The sequence below is a fragment of the Tenrec ecaudatus genome, chromosome 4, assembly GCF_050624435.1.
Source record: "Tenrec ecaudatus isolate mTenEca1 chromosome 4, mTenEca1.hap1, whole genome shotgun sequence".
Lineage (NCBI taxonomy): Eukaryota > Metazoa > Chordata > Mammalia > Afrosoricida > Tenrecidae > Tenrec > Tenrec ecaudatus.
Window position 1 is genome coordinate 197303043 of NC_134533.1, and position 16508 is coordinate 197319550.

The 16508-nt window shown below is 43.4% G+C and overlaps 1 protein-coding gene across 1 annotated transcript in view; it reads left to right on the top strand.

The window, feature by feature from the left end:
• Positions 1 to 16508, top strand: part of NEK11 (NIMA related kinase 11) — a 280892-nt gene that overhangs the window by 76872 nt on the left and 187512 nt on the right. The window contains exons 3-5 of the mRNA XM_075547896.1: positions 5673 to 5791; positions 10404 to 10468; positions 13474 to 13600. Coding sequence (XP_075404011.1) covers positions 5673 to 5791; positions 10404 to 10468; positions 13474 to 13600 — 311 coding nt within the window. The remainder of the gene's footprint in view (positions 1 to 5672; positions 5792 to 10403; positions 10469 to 13473; positions 13601 to 16508) is intronic.

Genomic DNA, 16508 nt, shown 5'->3' on the forward strand with positions numbered 1-16508 from the left:
TCACCCTCTACCCTCCCAGCATTGCCCCTCACACCCCTGGTCCTGAAGGGATCATCCGCCCTGGATTCCCTGTGTTTCTGGTTCCTATCTGTACCAGTGTCCATCCTCTGGTCTAGCCAGACTTGCAAGGGAGAATTCAGATCATGGTAGTGGGGGGGAAGGAAGCATTTAGGAACTTGAGGAAAGTTGTACTTTTCATCATTGCTACATCGCACCCTGTCTGGCTCGTCTCCTCCCCGAGACTCCTCTGCAAGGGGATCTCCAGTGGCCGACAAATGGGCTTTGGGTCTCCACGCCGCACTCCCCCCCTCTTTCACTGTGGTAAGATTTTTTGTTCTGATGATGTCTGATACAGGCATCATCTTTTCTCTCATCTTGACACTAATGAAGGATTTGGGAAAATGCAGATATTACCTTTCTGCAAGTGATATCATGGAAGAAAGTCTGTATTAATTTTTAAGGTAGGACAAGAAACTTTTCTGGCGTCATCTTGGATGAAAAAGAGAAACTGGAATGGAAAAAATAAGTGTGTTTGTAGCTCACCTTTGATCTCAAGGGCTTTCAGACTTGCTTCACAGGATGCAATAATAATCTTTTATCAAAAAATATTTGTAATTTATCAAAACGTTGTGATGATACAGCTTGCCCACGCCAATAGAATCCCAGCAAACTCTGGGCCATCTGAAGGCAGTTGCATTGCTAGATTGCTCCCCTACCAAAACCACTCATGGTGTTGCCAAGAATCTTTAATAATATTTACTATCAATTTTAGCCATGGAATAAAAAACTAGGCCAAATCAAGCTCACTGTCATCAAGTCGATTGAAACTCAATGACCCCATGTAGGATTTCTGGAGCTCTCTGCTGGTGGCAGACAGCAGCCTCTTTCTCCTGCTCAGTGGCTGGGGAGCGCGTGTGTGGCTCAAACGCCCAAACTCACAGTTAGCAGTCCAGTGCTTAGAATAACATGTTGGCAACATAGTTGTGAACTGCTTAAATGCACTAATTTTTAGACTGTGAGTACTAACAATAAACATTTTAAACTATGTTGAGTCACAACTTTATCAGTAACTGACTGGAAGCCTTTAAAAGTTTTTCTTCTCTGTTTTCCTTTAATTACTACTTCTTTCTCAAAAAAAGTCATTGACATAGGGTCACAGATAGTACTTATCACAGCTGTTGGTAGAACAGCTGACAATTTGATGAAATTAGTGGCTGCTGGAAGCAATGGAAGCAAGAGCATACGCTTTTAGCCCTTGCTGATGAAACCATGGGACTTTTTATTCATTTTTATATCTATTTGAAACCATGAGACCTAAAGCATCATTTGAGTCATGGTGACAGCTCTGACCAGAATGCCTTAGATCAGTGGTTCTCAACCTGTGGGTCGCGACCCCTGCGGGGCTTGAACAACCCTTTCACAGGGGTCGCCTGATTCATAAAGAAGCAAAATTATAGTTATAAGGTAGCAACAAAAATAATTTTATGGTTGGGGGTCACCACAACATGAGGAATTGTATTAAAGGGTCATGGCATTAGGAAGGTTGAGAACCACTGCCTTAGATGGTTACAAAAGTAAACTGGCTGATCATTTTAGCTCTCTGCTGTAGTGGTTATGCATTGGGCTGCTAACTACAAGGTCAGTAGCTCAAAACCACCAGTCACTTGAAGGGAGAAAGATGAGGATTTCTACTCCCGTAAAGAGTTATAGTCTTGGACACGATCGCTGAAGATAAAGCAGGCGCATAAGCAAATGTAGCGAAGAAAGCCGATGGTGCCCGGCTATCAAAAGAGACAGCATCTGGGGTCTTAAAGGCTTGAAGATAAACAAGCAGCCATCTAGCTCAGAAGCAACAAACCCCACATGGAAGAAGCACACCAGCCTATGTGATCATGAGGTGCCATAGGGATCAGTTATCAGTCATCAAAGAACAAAAAAAAAATCATTGTGTGCTCACCTCCGTTATATGATCACCGAAGACAAACGGGTGCATAAGCAAATGTGGCAGAGAAAGCTGATGGTGCTCGGCTATCAAAAGATATAGCATCTGGGGTCTTGAAGGTTTGAAGGCAAACAAGTGGCCATCTAGCTCAGAAGCAACAAAGCCTGCATGGAAGAAGCACACCAGCCTGTGTGAACACGAGCTGTCAAAGGGATGAGGTATCAGGCATCAAAGAACAAAAAATTATATCATTGTGAATGAGGGGGAGTGCAGAGTGGGGACCCAAAACTCATCTGTAGGCAACTGGACATCCCCTTATAGAAGGGTCGTGGGGAGGAGTCAAGCCAGTCAGGGTGCAGTGTAGCACCAATTAAACATACAACTTTCCTCTAATTCCTAAATGCTTCCTCCCCACCCACTATCATGATCCCAGTTCTACCTTACAAATCTGTCTAGACCAGAGGATATACACTGGTACAGATAGGAACTGGAAAAACAGGGAATCCAGGATGGATGATCCCTTCAGGACCAGTGGTGAGAGTGGTGATACTGGGAGGGTGTAAGGAGGGTGGGGTAGAGTGAGGGCACCAATTATAAGGCTCTACATATAACTTCCTCCCTGGGGGAAGGACAACAGAAAAATGGGTAAAGGGAGACATCAGACAATGTAAGATATGACACAATAATAATTTAGAAATTGTCAAGGGTTCATGAGGGAGAGGGGAGAGAGGAGGGAGGGGGGTGAATGAGGAACTGATGCCCGGTGCTTAAGTGGAGACCAAATGTTTTGAGAATGATGAGGGCAATGAATATACAAATGTGCTTTACACAATTGATGTATGTATGGATTATGATAAGAGTTGTATGAGCCTCTAATAAAATGATTTTTAAAAATTAAAAAAAAGTTACAGTCTTGGAAACCCACAGGGGCAGCTCGACCCTATTCTATTGGTTTGCCTGGAATCAGAATTGATTTGATGGCAGTGAGTTTGAGAGGTAAGTATTGACACATGTAAACTGGGATCATGAAAAATGATTTTGTTGCTATAGCTGACCACAGGTATATTTTAATAGAAAATTATACATTTCTGCAAAAACACCACTCAAAAATGTGATGAAGAGTCATTTTGTGGTCGCCACATCTCATAGTGTCACCTGGTCTGATCTGTACCCCCTGCTTCCTATTAGTGACATCACTGTGTGATGCTCTTGTGACAGGAAGTCAAAGAGTTAACTCACTCCATTTTTTAATTTCAACCCGCTTTGCTCCTCTTGACCCAGAAAACCCAGCAGCAAATTGAGCCAGGGATAGGCCACCAGTTCAGTGTTCGATAGACCACTTTTGGCTTGTTAAGGCAGAGAGAGAACACGTCTAGCAAATATTTTCACATTGAAAGGAAATAAAAAAATTCATTACAAGTGAACTAGTCAGTCGACCGCATGCTGTTTGATTAGAAGTAATTTCCCTTTGTTTCATTGCCTGCAAATACTTTAGCTTTCTATTTAAAGATGCCTCTGTCCCCGGTGGGGGGACAGATACAACCTAACCCAGGCTCTTTCCATCTGACTGCTCGTTCTTGATGGACCTACATTGCCCGCCCCTTTCTAAGACCAAGCACACGTCATCCGCCCGTTGTCATCACCAGGGGAATGAATATTTCTAATTTCTCAGGGTTTAAGATCAAAGGGATCAGCTATGTAACTTATCCAAGAAAATGTTGACATTCTTATTTTCATGTCCCATGGCAGTTGAAAGGCAGGTACATGACGTATAACATCCTATACTACTTCTGTGAAATAGGATACAAGCAATCCCTGTAAATGCCCTGCAAAACCTATTGTACCAACATTTTATGGGAGCCCTCTGGACAAAGTTTGAGAGTTGTGTTCACTGGAGACAGGAGACCGGCCTTGCTGATATGCCACTGGACCAGACAGGGGCTGCACTGGCAGCCAGTCAGGGGCTTTGTGCTTGTCTAGCACTAGGGCCAGAGTGGCCGGGGTGGGGGGGGGCAAGTGGGGTATATCAGGGCATAAGGAGGATGTGAAGAGATGGTCACAGGACCAGGTCTGAGAGCATCTAGACGAAAGCTGCTGGTGGCAGGTCTGGCGGCACAGCTACCTCCTGATCCTGGTCAGCCACCTCTGCAGTGTAGGGCTGGGAGCCCACAGGGCCTGGCCAGGGCTGCCAGCACCCCCTCCCAGCAGGGGAGCCACAGTGCTCATGGCCTTGGGCCTGCAGTGAAAGCGTCACAGCTGCTGGGCAGGTGCAGGCCAAAGAGCTGTAGGGATTGGGGGTGCACCACTGCCGATTCCCTCTGGGGCTTGAGGGCTTTGAAACCACCACGGGGGGGGGGGTGTGTTTGTGTGTGTGTGTGTGTGTGTGTGTGTGTGTAGGGAATCTTTACAGATGCAGATTTCCATAGCTTTGTCCTGCCGAGTGATGGGTGGGTTCAAACCGCCAAACTTTCTGTGAGCAGCCCTCTCTGCTCATGAACCCTGAACAAAACCCACTGCCACTGAGTCCCCTGTGTCAGACAGAGTTGAATTGTCCCTATGGGTTTCGGAGGGACAATCCATTAGACAATCCCGATCTCTGTCCCACAGAGCCAGCTGGTGGGCTTGAATTGCCAGCTGTATGGTTAACCACCCAGTATGTAACTTATGATGCCCCAGGGCTCCTGCCTTCACTACCAGGAGTCCTTAAAAATGAGAAAACCATTTGGGGACAGGGGACAATTCTACTCTGCCCTACGGGGTCACCAGTGTTGGAATAGACTCAACTGCACAAAACAATAACATGCTGATGTTAAATATCACCAGTAAGTGATTGAAGGGTAGAGGTCAATTGACTAAATACCCTAACAATGTGCTTGGGACCAAACATAAATGACAAGTTGCTGTGTTTGGGAGGACTTTGCCATGAGACCTGGAAGAGCTGGAACTCAACGGCCTTGCCTAGTTTTTCCAGGTATTGCAAGTTTTCCACCTTTGATAGGGTACAGTCTTTCTGCCTTCTCTTACTTGTTTTAGTGGGAAATATTTGAGTTGTCCCCTACTGACAGGTCTCTAACATATACAGCTTCTGGTTGTTGCAGATTTCACTGTAGTTAAACAGAAAATGAGAATTAGGTTGTCCCCGGCACAGGTTCCTCTTGGTGTGCCAAACCCCAGTCTCCCCCGCAGCTTTCAGCCCCATGTGCAGTGTTGCCCTGAGTGATTGTTAAGAGTTGCATGTGCACACTTTTTTATAAGAGAAGATGATTTCAAAATCTTAACTGGGTGGGGGGGAGGGTATTTGGCAGTCCTTCAATATTGAGGGCTGCCAGGTAGTCCGCTGTAGAGCAATTTGGGCTATCTGGGCACAGGCAGCAAACAACAAGGTAGGCTACCAACAGTCAGCCAGATGACAGGGTCTGACAGTACTCAGATCAAGGGATATAAATTCCAGTGGTGTGGCGAAGCAGGTCTTAAAGGAATCTCAAATTACAGAGATATAGTTCACAGGTTAGGTGTCCCATAGGTAGTGTAGCTTGCAAATAGAGGCACAGAACAAGCAAGGCAGCTGCACACTGGTCCGGTGATCAAAGAGCAAGAGACAAGGGAGGTGAGGCTCGCTGAGCCATTTATCTCTCTGCCCTTCAATGAATCCTACATACGTTTATTGGCCAGGTTGGCACAATAAACTAACTACCTCAGAATGAAATGACACTTCTCCCCTCCCCCCCAGGGCCGAGATCTGGATTATAAAATTCAGGAATACAAAGAGGCTGGAAAAACGTTTCCCCCTAAGCAAATAACGGAATGGTTCCTGCAGCTGTTACTGGGAGCCGGCTACATGCACGAGAGGTATGTACACACGTGGCTGGAAATGACAGTCAGCGCTCAACTTGGAAAATGTTGTTTTTTTTGCGGGGGGGTTGTCGACTTAAAAGAAAATAAGAACAAAGGATCAGGGGCTATGGTTAACCATCTACAATACGCTTTCGTCTGAGGAAATTGCTGGGTGCTGGTTTCTAGAGGATTTACTTGTACCACTTAAAAATTTTTTTTGGTTGTTTTTCTAAATTTCAAGTTGGCCTTGACTAGTAGACAGAAATTCATTCCCTTAGATCTGATCGTATCCTGTGAATTACAAACTGCACACTCGTAGCCTGCTATAAATTTTTTTCATCCTATCGCCGCCTTGGGCTATAAACACTCTTGGATGCTACAAATGAGTTGCAGGGTCACCTTGAGTGTGCCAGTGAACACTGAGCTGGGGCCATCTCAGGAGGGGCTGAGACATTGTCATGCGAGAAGGTCTTTGGCCTCAGGGAGAGAAGTCTCCAGGCCACCATGAGTTTTGATGTGAAATATCTTCTGTAGAAGGTCAGCGAATGGTTTATGAGTCTTTCATCTGAATCTACAAATTCTTGGCTCCACCAACCTCTCTTTAAAGTTTTTATTAGTTTCTCGTAGATCAAAAGTAAGAAAGTTCTAGATGGTAACTTTTGCCAACTCATCAAAAGCAGTGAATAAATTTGAGAAGAAGGATGCGGATAGATTAAAAAAAAAAAAAGGTGGGGAGATGAGGTGTTCACGCCAGTGGGCACTTGGATGCTTCACCCGGGGTCGGGTAGCCACCTGTTCATGAGAAGGGTGATTTATGAGGTAAACCGTCTGACTGTCCACGGGCCTCAGTCTGGTTAAACGGGTCGTCTCTGGTTTTGAAAGCCTAAAATCTCATCAGATAATTCTGTGCTTTCTCCTGTCTCTTCTCAAACACATGCTTGATGGTACCGATAGCCCCTGGCTTATTGAAAACTCTGAGCAATCTTTAACTAATTAATGCCCAATGATGCTGACAACGAGAAAAGGATGGCCAAGTAATCTTTTAATGAAGCGCTGAAAGCTGCTGGATGTCACACTTCCCTGTACATCTCGTCATATTGCTGCTCGCCTTTTCTTCCTTGCTCTCTGCCAGATGGTTAGTTTCTACACAAGGAAACGAAGGCAAAACAACACTTTATGTACAGATTCCAACTTTTGCGCTTTGTGTGCACCACTGTTTGCAGTCTGGTAGTTTCAAGAATCCAAATATTTTTGTTACGTTTGGTTTTACTGAGTAATCGTTAAAATAGATGAGTTTGAAGCACCATTTCACGGGAAAGATTACTAATAGGGGATTTAAAAGTATTGTAAATGCACAGAATTAAGGAAAGCAGCACAATCAGTTCCATTTTCTCACTATCGAATATTAGGGCTAATTATTTAGATATTTGTGATGGCCGATTTGAAGTATCGTCCCTTTTGATTCAGGTAGCAAATGATGAGCTCTCTTATTCAGTGTGTCATTATAGCTATCTAAGTGAAAGTTTTCTGCATAGATAGTGACATTTCAATTTCATACTCAAGTCCGTTCATTTGTGAAATAGTATTAGATTCAAAATAAGTCCTAACCTCAAAGAGCTGTTACTTTCAGTGTGTGCTCAAGTTACCATAAGCTGTGCAGCATGGTGGATACACATGGTGGATACACATGGTGGATACCCAGATTTTCAGGCCTAGGTTAGCTTCCACTACTCACTGGCGTGGTGACCTTGGGCATGCTGCGTAAGTTGTCTGAGCTCTCGTTTCCCATTTGTGAAACAGGGATACTAAAGGGACCCTCTTTGCTGGAGCTGTGGTGGATATGGGTTGAGGTCGTGCCCATGAAGGAAGTCTGCAAACTCTGTAAGTTGCAGTGATTGGGGGCAGAGGATGCAGCAATAAGAGTTCTTCTATGCAGACTTGAAGCTTCGGTTCCTCATTCTGCATCCTTTAAGAGCATTTCCAAAAATCCCTGTCAATAGGTTGCTGATGTTTCCTGGCACTGCTCTGAATTTCCTTTTGAACCTGTTCTTACATTTTGGAGGACCTTGGGAGTCGCAGAGAAAGCTGGTGGTCTCCACCGTGATCCAGTATCCAAAGTAGATTTTTCTACTCCCCTATGGAGAAATACTGTATTTCACACCCCACCCCCACCACCCCCACCCCGACCATGTATGTAATTTAATTTGCATTTAACTTCTGCTCCTTTCCTGGGGCCATGGTGGTGTTCTGGGTGATGTGTTGTGCTGCTGACTGCAAGGTCAGCCCTTTGCAACCACTAGACAGTCCATGAGAGAAAGACGAGGCTTTCTCCTGTTATCAAGAGTCACAGTCTTGGAAACCCACAGGAGTGGTTCTACTCTGCCTTATACAGTCGCTCTCAGTCAGACTTGACTCTGTGGCAGTGAGTTGTTTTTTTCCTGCTATTTTTCAATATTTAGTATAGTTTAGTTCTAAGATGTTTCCTTCAGGTAATAAGCTTATTTATCCCAATTGCCTGTTTTAAAAGTGATTTAAATCTGAAAGCACAATTTATTAGCTTATGGCATAAACACATAGAATCACGGTAAAAGCTAACGCTGTTTACACTTGACTTAATGTAGCGTTAACAGGCGTTCCTGTTGTGAGTTGTGCTGTGTGAACCAAGAGGTCCAGCCTCAATGGCCTGCAGCAGCACCCGTGTCTTGCCTACAATGAGGCCTGGCAGCTGTGGGGCTGCTGCAGGTCCCCACGACTGGTGCTTTCATCCCCAAAGCCAAAGGACGCAGCTGCAGTGGGTACGCAGTTTTCTATGGCAGAGGGAAATGTGGGGGAGTTGTTAGGGGAAACAGTGGTTCTGAAAGCGGCCCTCAGACATGGCCTCTGTTGTGTCTGCTCACGTGACTTGACCAACGCCAGTCGCGTGACCAGACCCAGCGCTCGAGGGGTGGAGGAGCCTGCTCCTCCCATTCCTTGCAGCGTCCTGTTGGTGTGAGCCCCATCGGTGTGATTCTCTGGGCACCAGGACACAGGCTACCACAGTGCCCCTCTCAGCTCCAAGCGATGGCCTCTCCACGTAGGACCATCTCCTAGGCGTTGCTTGAGTTTCCTCTTCGTATGATGTATACAGTGTTAATGAAAACTAATTTGTATAACGACATAGATTGCTCTCCCCTGAGGTAAGAAGATTTCATGATGGAGGTGATTGCATTGTGTTAGATCTCCATGTTGGGGATTACCAGGTCTTACCTGCCAAACCACTGAGAATCCTGGCCCAGCCAAGTTGACCCAGCTCTTTAATGATCACAACATTCTCCAGTCCTAGAGAGTTGTTGCTATTTGCGATTTTATTTATGTATTCTGCTCGGGGCTTGGTTTCCTTGGACATCGGGATTCATGTCAGTCATTTTTCTTTTGAATGTTACCCCTCCCTTATTGTCTCCATTCAAACTGCTGATTAGCTAGAGGCATAAGTTGGATGAGCTCATCCTATTTCCCTTTGAGGACGCCACTTATAAATAGGCTAGACCTTTCTAAGCAAATTTCAGATGTCTCTCTGAAGATGCCTTCCACGCCTTTACTCTTTCTTCTTTCTTTTTTTTTTTCACTTCAGACTGAGTATGAATACTTATGATGGATCAAGTTTGAAAGTAACCAATATTTTCATTTCTAAATAGTTCCCCCTCCCCCTGCTTGGTTTCATTGTTTTCAAACATACCTGAATTCTCAATTTCAATAATTATCTTCTTTTGATTTCTAGAATTTCCTTTTTAAGTCTTTGAAGTTTCCATCTGGTAGCCAGTTCCCTGAGGAAGTTCTCCATCTTTCCATTATTCTCTTGAACAAAGAGATCACAGTTATTTTTAAGCCTGTTCCAATAATTCCATTAGGCACATAAATTGCGGATTTATTTCTGTTCTCTCTCGGTTTTTGTCTTATCTCATGACATGTGCTATAGGCTAAGTTGAACCGCACAGGCCCCTGAACTAGAGTGAAATCCTAACCATCCGTGCTGTGAACGTGACTGTATTTGTAAGGCCTTTGCACATGTCATTAGCTAAGGGGAGCACTTTCTGAAGTAGGGTGCACCCTCATCCAGTATGACTTGCATCCTTATTATAGAAAGAGCTGGTCATGTGAAGGCGGAGGCAGAGATTAGAGTTATGCTACAAGCCAAGCAGCACCTGAGGCTGCTGACCGTGAGAAGAAGCAAAGAAGTGACTTCCCCTCTAGCGTTCAAAGAGAGCATGGCCTTGCCAAGACCTTGAATTTGGACTTCTACCTTTGAAGACTGTGAATTTCATTGTTTTAAGTCACCCAAGGAGCCCTGGTGGCATAGCAGGTGATATGTTGGGCTGCTAACTGCGAAGTCACCATTTGCTCCCCAGGAGAAAGATAAGGCTTTTTATTCCTTTAAAGTTACAGTCTCAGAAGCCCCCCTGGGCTCTTTCTTCATATGGCTCAGCTCCTTTGGAATGCTCATTGTACCCCTAGTGTTGTAAGCAAGGCCTGTCAGATAGCAAGACAGTCAATAAGCGAGGAGGGAGGTGTATTTATATTTGGATTTAAATTTATGTTCTGCATGAAGTTGTATATATTCTTTGTGTGTGTGTGTGTGTGCCTTCTGTAGGAGGATACTCCATCGAGACTTGAAATCAAAGAATATATTTCTGAAAAATAACCTACTTAAAATTGGTAAGATTTTTCCCTATTATCTATCCCAAACACATTGAAGAGTATGTTTTAAATGTTACTAATATGTCACACTGAAGTATATGGTGTCTAGAAGTTACTAAGAGTGACCACTGATGATTTAAAACTCTCAAATTTTTTGCTCTTCCTAGGTTGAGCCTGGTTAAAAGTCACTTTTTTTGTGTGATTATTTGTTATAAATGGAGAGAAAACATTTTCTAGATGTTTTATAGATTGTAGGTGAATCTGTCTATTCAACAAGCATATTTTTCCTGAAAACAGATCTATTGGTACATAATCCACACATCATATAAGTGAATAGTTCAATCATATCAAGAGAATTGTGCAATCATCACCACAAACAGTGTTAGAACATTTCCTTCTTTCTTATACTCATTGCTATTAGCTCCCCGTTTCCCCCCAACCTCCCCATCATACCCCCAAGAACCCATTATTAATCCATTGTTTCTGTAGATCTACCGACTCTAGATTTCATATACAGAAAAATATACAACAACCAGACAACAAAGTACAGCAGAGAGAAACCTCGATCGAAACGAAAGCAGAAAATATTAAAAATGAGAACAACTTTAAAATGGGTCAAAAACATGATCAAATTTTATGGTGCTAAATTTTAATCTAACCGCATCTGCAATTCTCCACTTTCCAATGCACTCCATGTGACAGTAAAGGTGTTCACATCCCTGGTCTATGGTCAGAGGGGATTCACCAGCGGCTTAATCCATGTATATTTGCCCTTCTTTTTTATTTTAAACCGAAACAACTTTTAAATGGGGCAAAAGGGAGCCCAAATGATACGACATTTTCACTTAACTGTGTCTGCCACCATCAACTTCACGATGCTCGCTGATGATCACAAGGCTAGTGACTCCCCTCACGAGGGTCAGAGGGGAGTCGTTTGAGGCTTAATGGATTTGGGGCTTCCGCTGTCATCCAAAGCCTTCTGCAAACCAGGGGTTTAAATTCTGATGCCATGTCCTCCAGATTTGGAATTTATTATTTACACCCCTTAGATCGCACCGGTTGCCATGCTTCTTCCATGTGGACTTAGTTGACACCTTGCGTAGATGGTCAGTTGTTTGACAACAAGCGTTTAATACCTCAGACGCTATTTTTTCCTGATAGATGGGCACCATCTAGTTTCTTCACCACACTTTGCTATCGCACCCATATCTTCAGTGACCTCTGCAGCAGGCAAACACCAAGCAGGGCCACGTCATAAAGAACTACTTGGTTTTAGATTGAAGCTAGAATTAAGTGTGAGTCCAAAATCTATTCATATATCTATGGGTTATATACATCTATAGTTCACCCTAGAGACATCATTGTCGTTTTATACACACACACACAAAAACCATTTTGGAGTTTCTATTTGCATCAGCCAGGGTGCTTTCTGATTTGAATCATTGCTACAGGTCTCTTGTTTATTTTGTCACCAAAAAACAGGTACTCACCATAGATAACTAAAACATGGATAGGCTAGTTTTATAAATATTTATTTCTTCACTGTGACAGTTAGTTACTAGATCAGTTAATCTTAAGGCAGGATGTTCTTAGGGAGGAAAAGCATACAGTCACGGAGCATGTTAGGTATGAAAAGAGAAGTTCATGCATTGGTCTCCACTCAAGTCCTCCCTCAACACAAGAACACTTTGTTCTAATAACCTAGCACTCTGTGATGCTCACCCTCCTGACACAATCGCTGAATCAAAAAAATGGGTGCATAGCAAATATGGTGAAGAAAACTGATGGTGCCCAGCTATCAAAAGATACAGCATCTTAAAGGCTTGAAGATAAACAAGCGACCGTCTTACTGAGAAGCAACAAAGACCATAAGGAAGAAGCACACCAGCCTGTGTGATGATGAGGTGTCAAGGGGAATATGTGTCAGGTGTCAGAAGACCCCAAACAAACAATCATATCGATGTGAATGAGGAGGGCTGGAGGGGTGCCGGAGTAGAGACCCAAAGCCCATCTGTAGACAATTGGAAACCCCTCACAGAAGGGTCAAAAGGAAGGGACAAGTCTGCCAGGGTGCAGGATAGCACTGACAAAACACACAACATTCCTCTAGACCTTTAATGCTTCCTCCCCCGCACTATCATGACCCCAGTTCTACCTTATGCATCTGGTTAGACTACAGCATGTATGCTGGTACACACGGAACCCAGGACAGATAAGCCCCTCAGGGACAATAATGTGAGTAGAGGTACCATGAGGGTAGGGGAAAGGGGGGGGATAAAGGGGGAACTGATCATAGTGATCAATATATAACTGCCTCCCACACACACACTAGGTGATGAACAACAGACACATGGGTGAAGGGAGACAGCAGACAGTGTAAGATATGAAAATAATGATTATAATTTATCAAGGGTTCATGAGGGTGGATGGGAGAGTGGGAGAGGGAGGGAAAACATGAAAAACTGATACCAAGGGCACAAATAGAAAGAAAATGGTTTGAAAATGATGATGGCAACATATGTACAAAGTGCTTGACACAATGGATGTATGGATTGTTATAAGAGCTGTAAGAGTCCCCAAGAAAATGAATTTAAGAGAGAGAGAGAGAGAAGCTCGTGGATTCAGATTTTTGTAATCGTGTTCTTGAAAGGCCAAGATTCGTTATATTAAAGCTTTACTGTAATTAAGAACAAGATTTCCCCTTCAAAATCTAATAACATATCTTCAAAGTTAGTCCTTCCAGGACCATTTTGTTTTTGGCCATTATTTTTAGCTGAAATAGTTTTTGTTGCAAGTTTTTTAGATCTCCATAATTTTGGGTGTAAGAAGTCTTAGCTTTTGTAATTCACTTGACTGGTTCATAGCCATCCTCATCCTTATGTTTTTAAAATATTTGCTTCTATTGTGTAATTTAAAAATAGTGCTTCTTTTGTTTACCTTTAGCATGGTACGAATCACTACCTATTACATTGGTTCACTTCTGTCGTTTTAAAGTTCTCATACAAATTAACCATTATTTTGAGGGGATTTTGGCGTTTCTCGACTGCTCCTGGGGTCCTGTGACCTGGCCACGACTTTGACGGGAACTCCCCATTACATGAGTCCAGAGGCTCTGAAGCACCAAGGATATGACACCAAGTCAGACATCTGGTGAGTAGCTGCAGGCCGGGCCTCAGGAGTCTTCTTGCTTCCCTGCAAGTACGCTGGGTGTTGGCTTTAGGCTCACTTGCTTATGACTCTCATTGACTTTATCCATATGTTGTGAAGTAACAGTCTCAGAAACTCAGAGAGACAGCTCCACTCTGTGCTACAGGGGCACCACGCAGTGGTATGGACTTCATGTCACTGAGTTTAGCCTTGCATTTTGGACGAATGAGTGAAGCAAGCAGAGCAGAAGAAACCTTTTAGGTTTGGAGTGTGGTCTATTTCATTAATTTTGATTTATGAAAATTCTGTTTATTCATAGATTGACTGGTTGGCTGGTTTGGATTTGTTTCCCTGAACCGCCAACGAAAATTCTTAAAACACACACACACACACACACACTTTTTCCTTTTCTTTTAATCATTTTATTAAGGGTTCATACAACTTTTATCACAATCCATACACACATCAGTTGTGTAAAGTACATTTGTACATTCATTGCCTTCATCATTCTCAAAACATTTGCTCTCCACATAAGCCCCTGGCATCAGCTCCTTAAATTCCCCTCCCTCCCCACTTCTCCCTCCCTCATGAACCCTAGATAATTTATAAATTATTATTTTGTCATATCTTGCACTGTCCTTTCTTTTTAAAAAATACATTTATTGGGGGCTCTTACATCTCTTATCACAATCCATACATTCCTCCAGTGTGTCAAGCACATTTGCACATGTGCTGCCATCATCATTTTCAAAGCATTCTCTTCCCATTCAGGCCCTAATATCAGTTCCCCATTTCTTCTCCCTCCTTCCCCGTCCACCCTTCCTTATGAACCCTTGATAAGTTATAGATTATTATACATCATCTTCTGTCGCCTTTCACCCACTTTTCCATTATCCGTCCCCTGGCCTAGGAGGGGGTTATAGATTGACCTTTGTGACTGATTCCCCCTTTCTCCCCCCACCCTCCCCTAACCCTCCTGGGATCTCTCCTCTCACTGTTGGACCTGAGGGGTTTCTCTATCCTGGGTTCCCTGTGTTGTGGGCTCTTATCTGAAGCAGCACACGTATACGTTTATTTTGAACTAGATGCAGCTTTCCAGAGCAGGTCATCAGTTTTACAGTCTACAATTCTTGCACATCTTGTTTCAGTTCCTGGATTGCAGTCCCCTCCATCTGCCATTCCTCCCCATGTGTCATGTTTCCATTCTTCCTCCTTTTCTAACCCTCCCAGCTTTCCCATTGGCAAAGTCCTGCCCTTTTGATAGTAAATGATTGAATATTCCAGTACAGGGGCAAGTTCAGTCTTAGACCCAAAGGATGCCTAGGGGCCATGGTCTTTATGGGACTAGTTTTGTTCCACATTTTTCTCCCACTCTATCCAGAACTTTCCATTGTGCTCCCTTTCAGAGCAGTTGGCCTGGTAACCGAGCACCATCTAATTCCTCCGGTCTCAGGGGCGTAGATACTGATGGGGTGTGGCCCTGTGGCCCACAAATTGAATGGTTTCCATTTGTATTTGGACTTTCATGATTCTTCTTTCCTTTATATATGAACACAAGGGAAGATTCTTAAGAAAAAAACACCCCACCTTTCTACTGTGAATTAGGTCAAGGTTTACAGAGAAAACCATCTGTTCTTCCTTCAGCGAAGGGAAAATTAGTAATGCACTATCCAAACCAACCCAACTCACTGCCCTTGAGTAGATTCCTACTCATAGAGATCGTCTAGGACAGAGTAGGACTGCCTCTGTGGGGTTCTGAGATTGCAAATCTTTCGGGGAGTAGAAAGCCTTGTCTTTCTTTTGAGGAGCAGCCAGGAGTAGTAAGCAGCCCGATGCACCCCCATTACACCACCGGGGGGTCCTGTAATGTGCCAGAACCCTTACATTGGCGTACATTTCTGCTAGCGTACTGATGCATGCATTTGTAACTCTAGCTACTGTATTTTTAAAAACTAACTTCCATTTTTCTTTTTTTTATCTAACAAATTAATGTTTCCTTTATTTTGCTGTTGATGTTTCCTTTTTCTTTTATTTATTATTATTATTATTTAAAAATAATTTTATAGGGGGCTCGTACAATTCTTATCACAATCCATACATCCATCCACTGTGTCAAGAACCTATGTACATTTGTTGCCATCACCATTCTCAAAACATTTGCCTTCTACTTGAGCCCTAAATATCTGCTGCTCATTTCCCCCTCCCTCCCCACTCTCCCTACCTCATGAACCCTTCATCATTCATAAATTATTATTTTGTTATATATTACACTGTCCGACGTCTCCCTCTGCCTTTTCTGCTGTCCATTCCCCAGGGAGGAGGCTATACATAGATTCTTGTAATCAGTTCCCCCTTTCTAACCCACATTCCCTCCACCCTCCAGGCATTGCTACTCTCACCACTGGTCCTGGAGGAGTCATCTCTCCTGGATTCCCTGTGTTTCCAGTTGCTAGATGTTTTATTTTTAATGGACTTGATCTTTACATCAAAAAACTTCTTAGTTTTATGATTTTTTACTGAAGTATAGCCTTCAACTGTAGCCTTTCAGGGATGAAGGTATCAGATTTCTCAGTTCCTCTGGGCTTATGTCCAAAAGGAATTGCTCCTTTCTTCCCAAGAAACATTTAAATTGCTGTGCAGAAGAAGCCACATGGAAAATTGTGTTCCCTATGTTCTGTTGGGGGCAGTAAGATCCTAATGGGGGAAGATTATTCCCCCCTCCTTTGAAAGGGCATCTTCTATAATTCTCACCTGGTTAAGGTTTGAAAGGACCAGCTGAGAACCTTGTTAATTGACTAAATAATTATTGTATGCAAATCAATCTAAATAATGTGGAGCTTTCAAAGACAAGCGACGAGGAAGATGCCCTAACTTCCTTCATTGAAGGGGAAGGTGGAACTGGATGATCTTG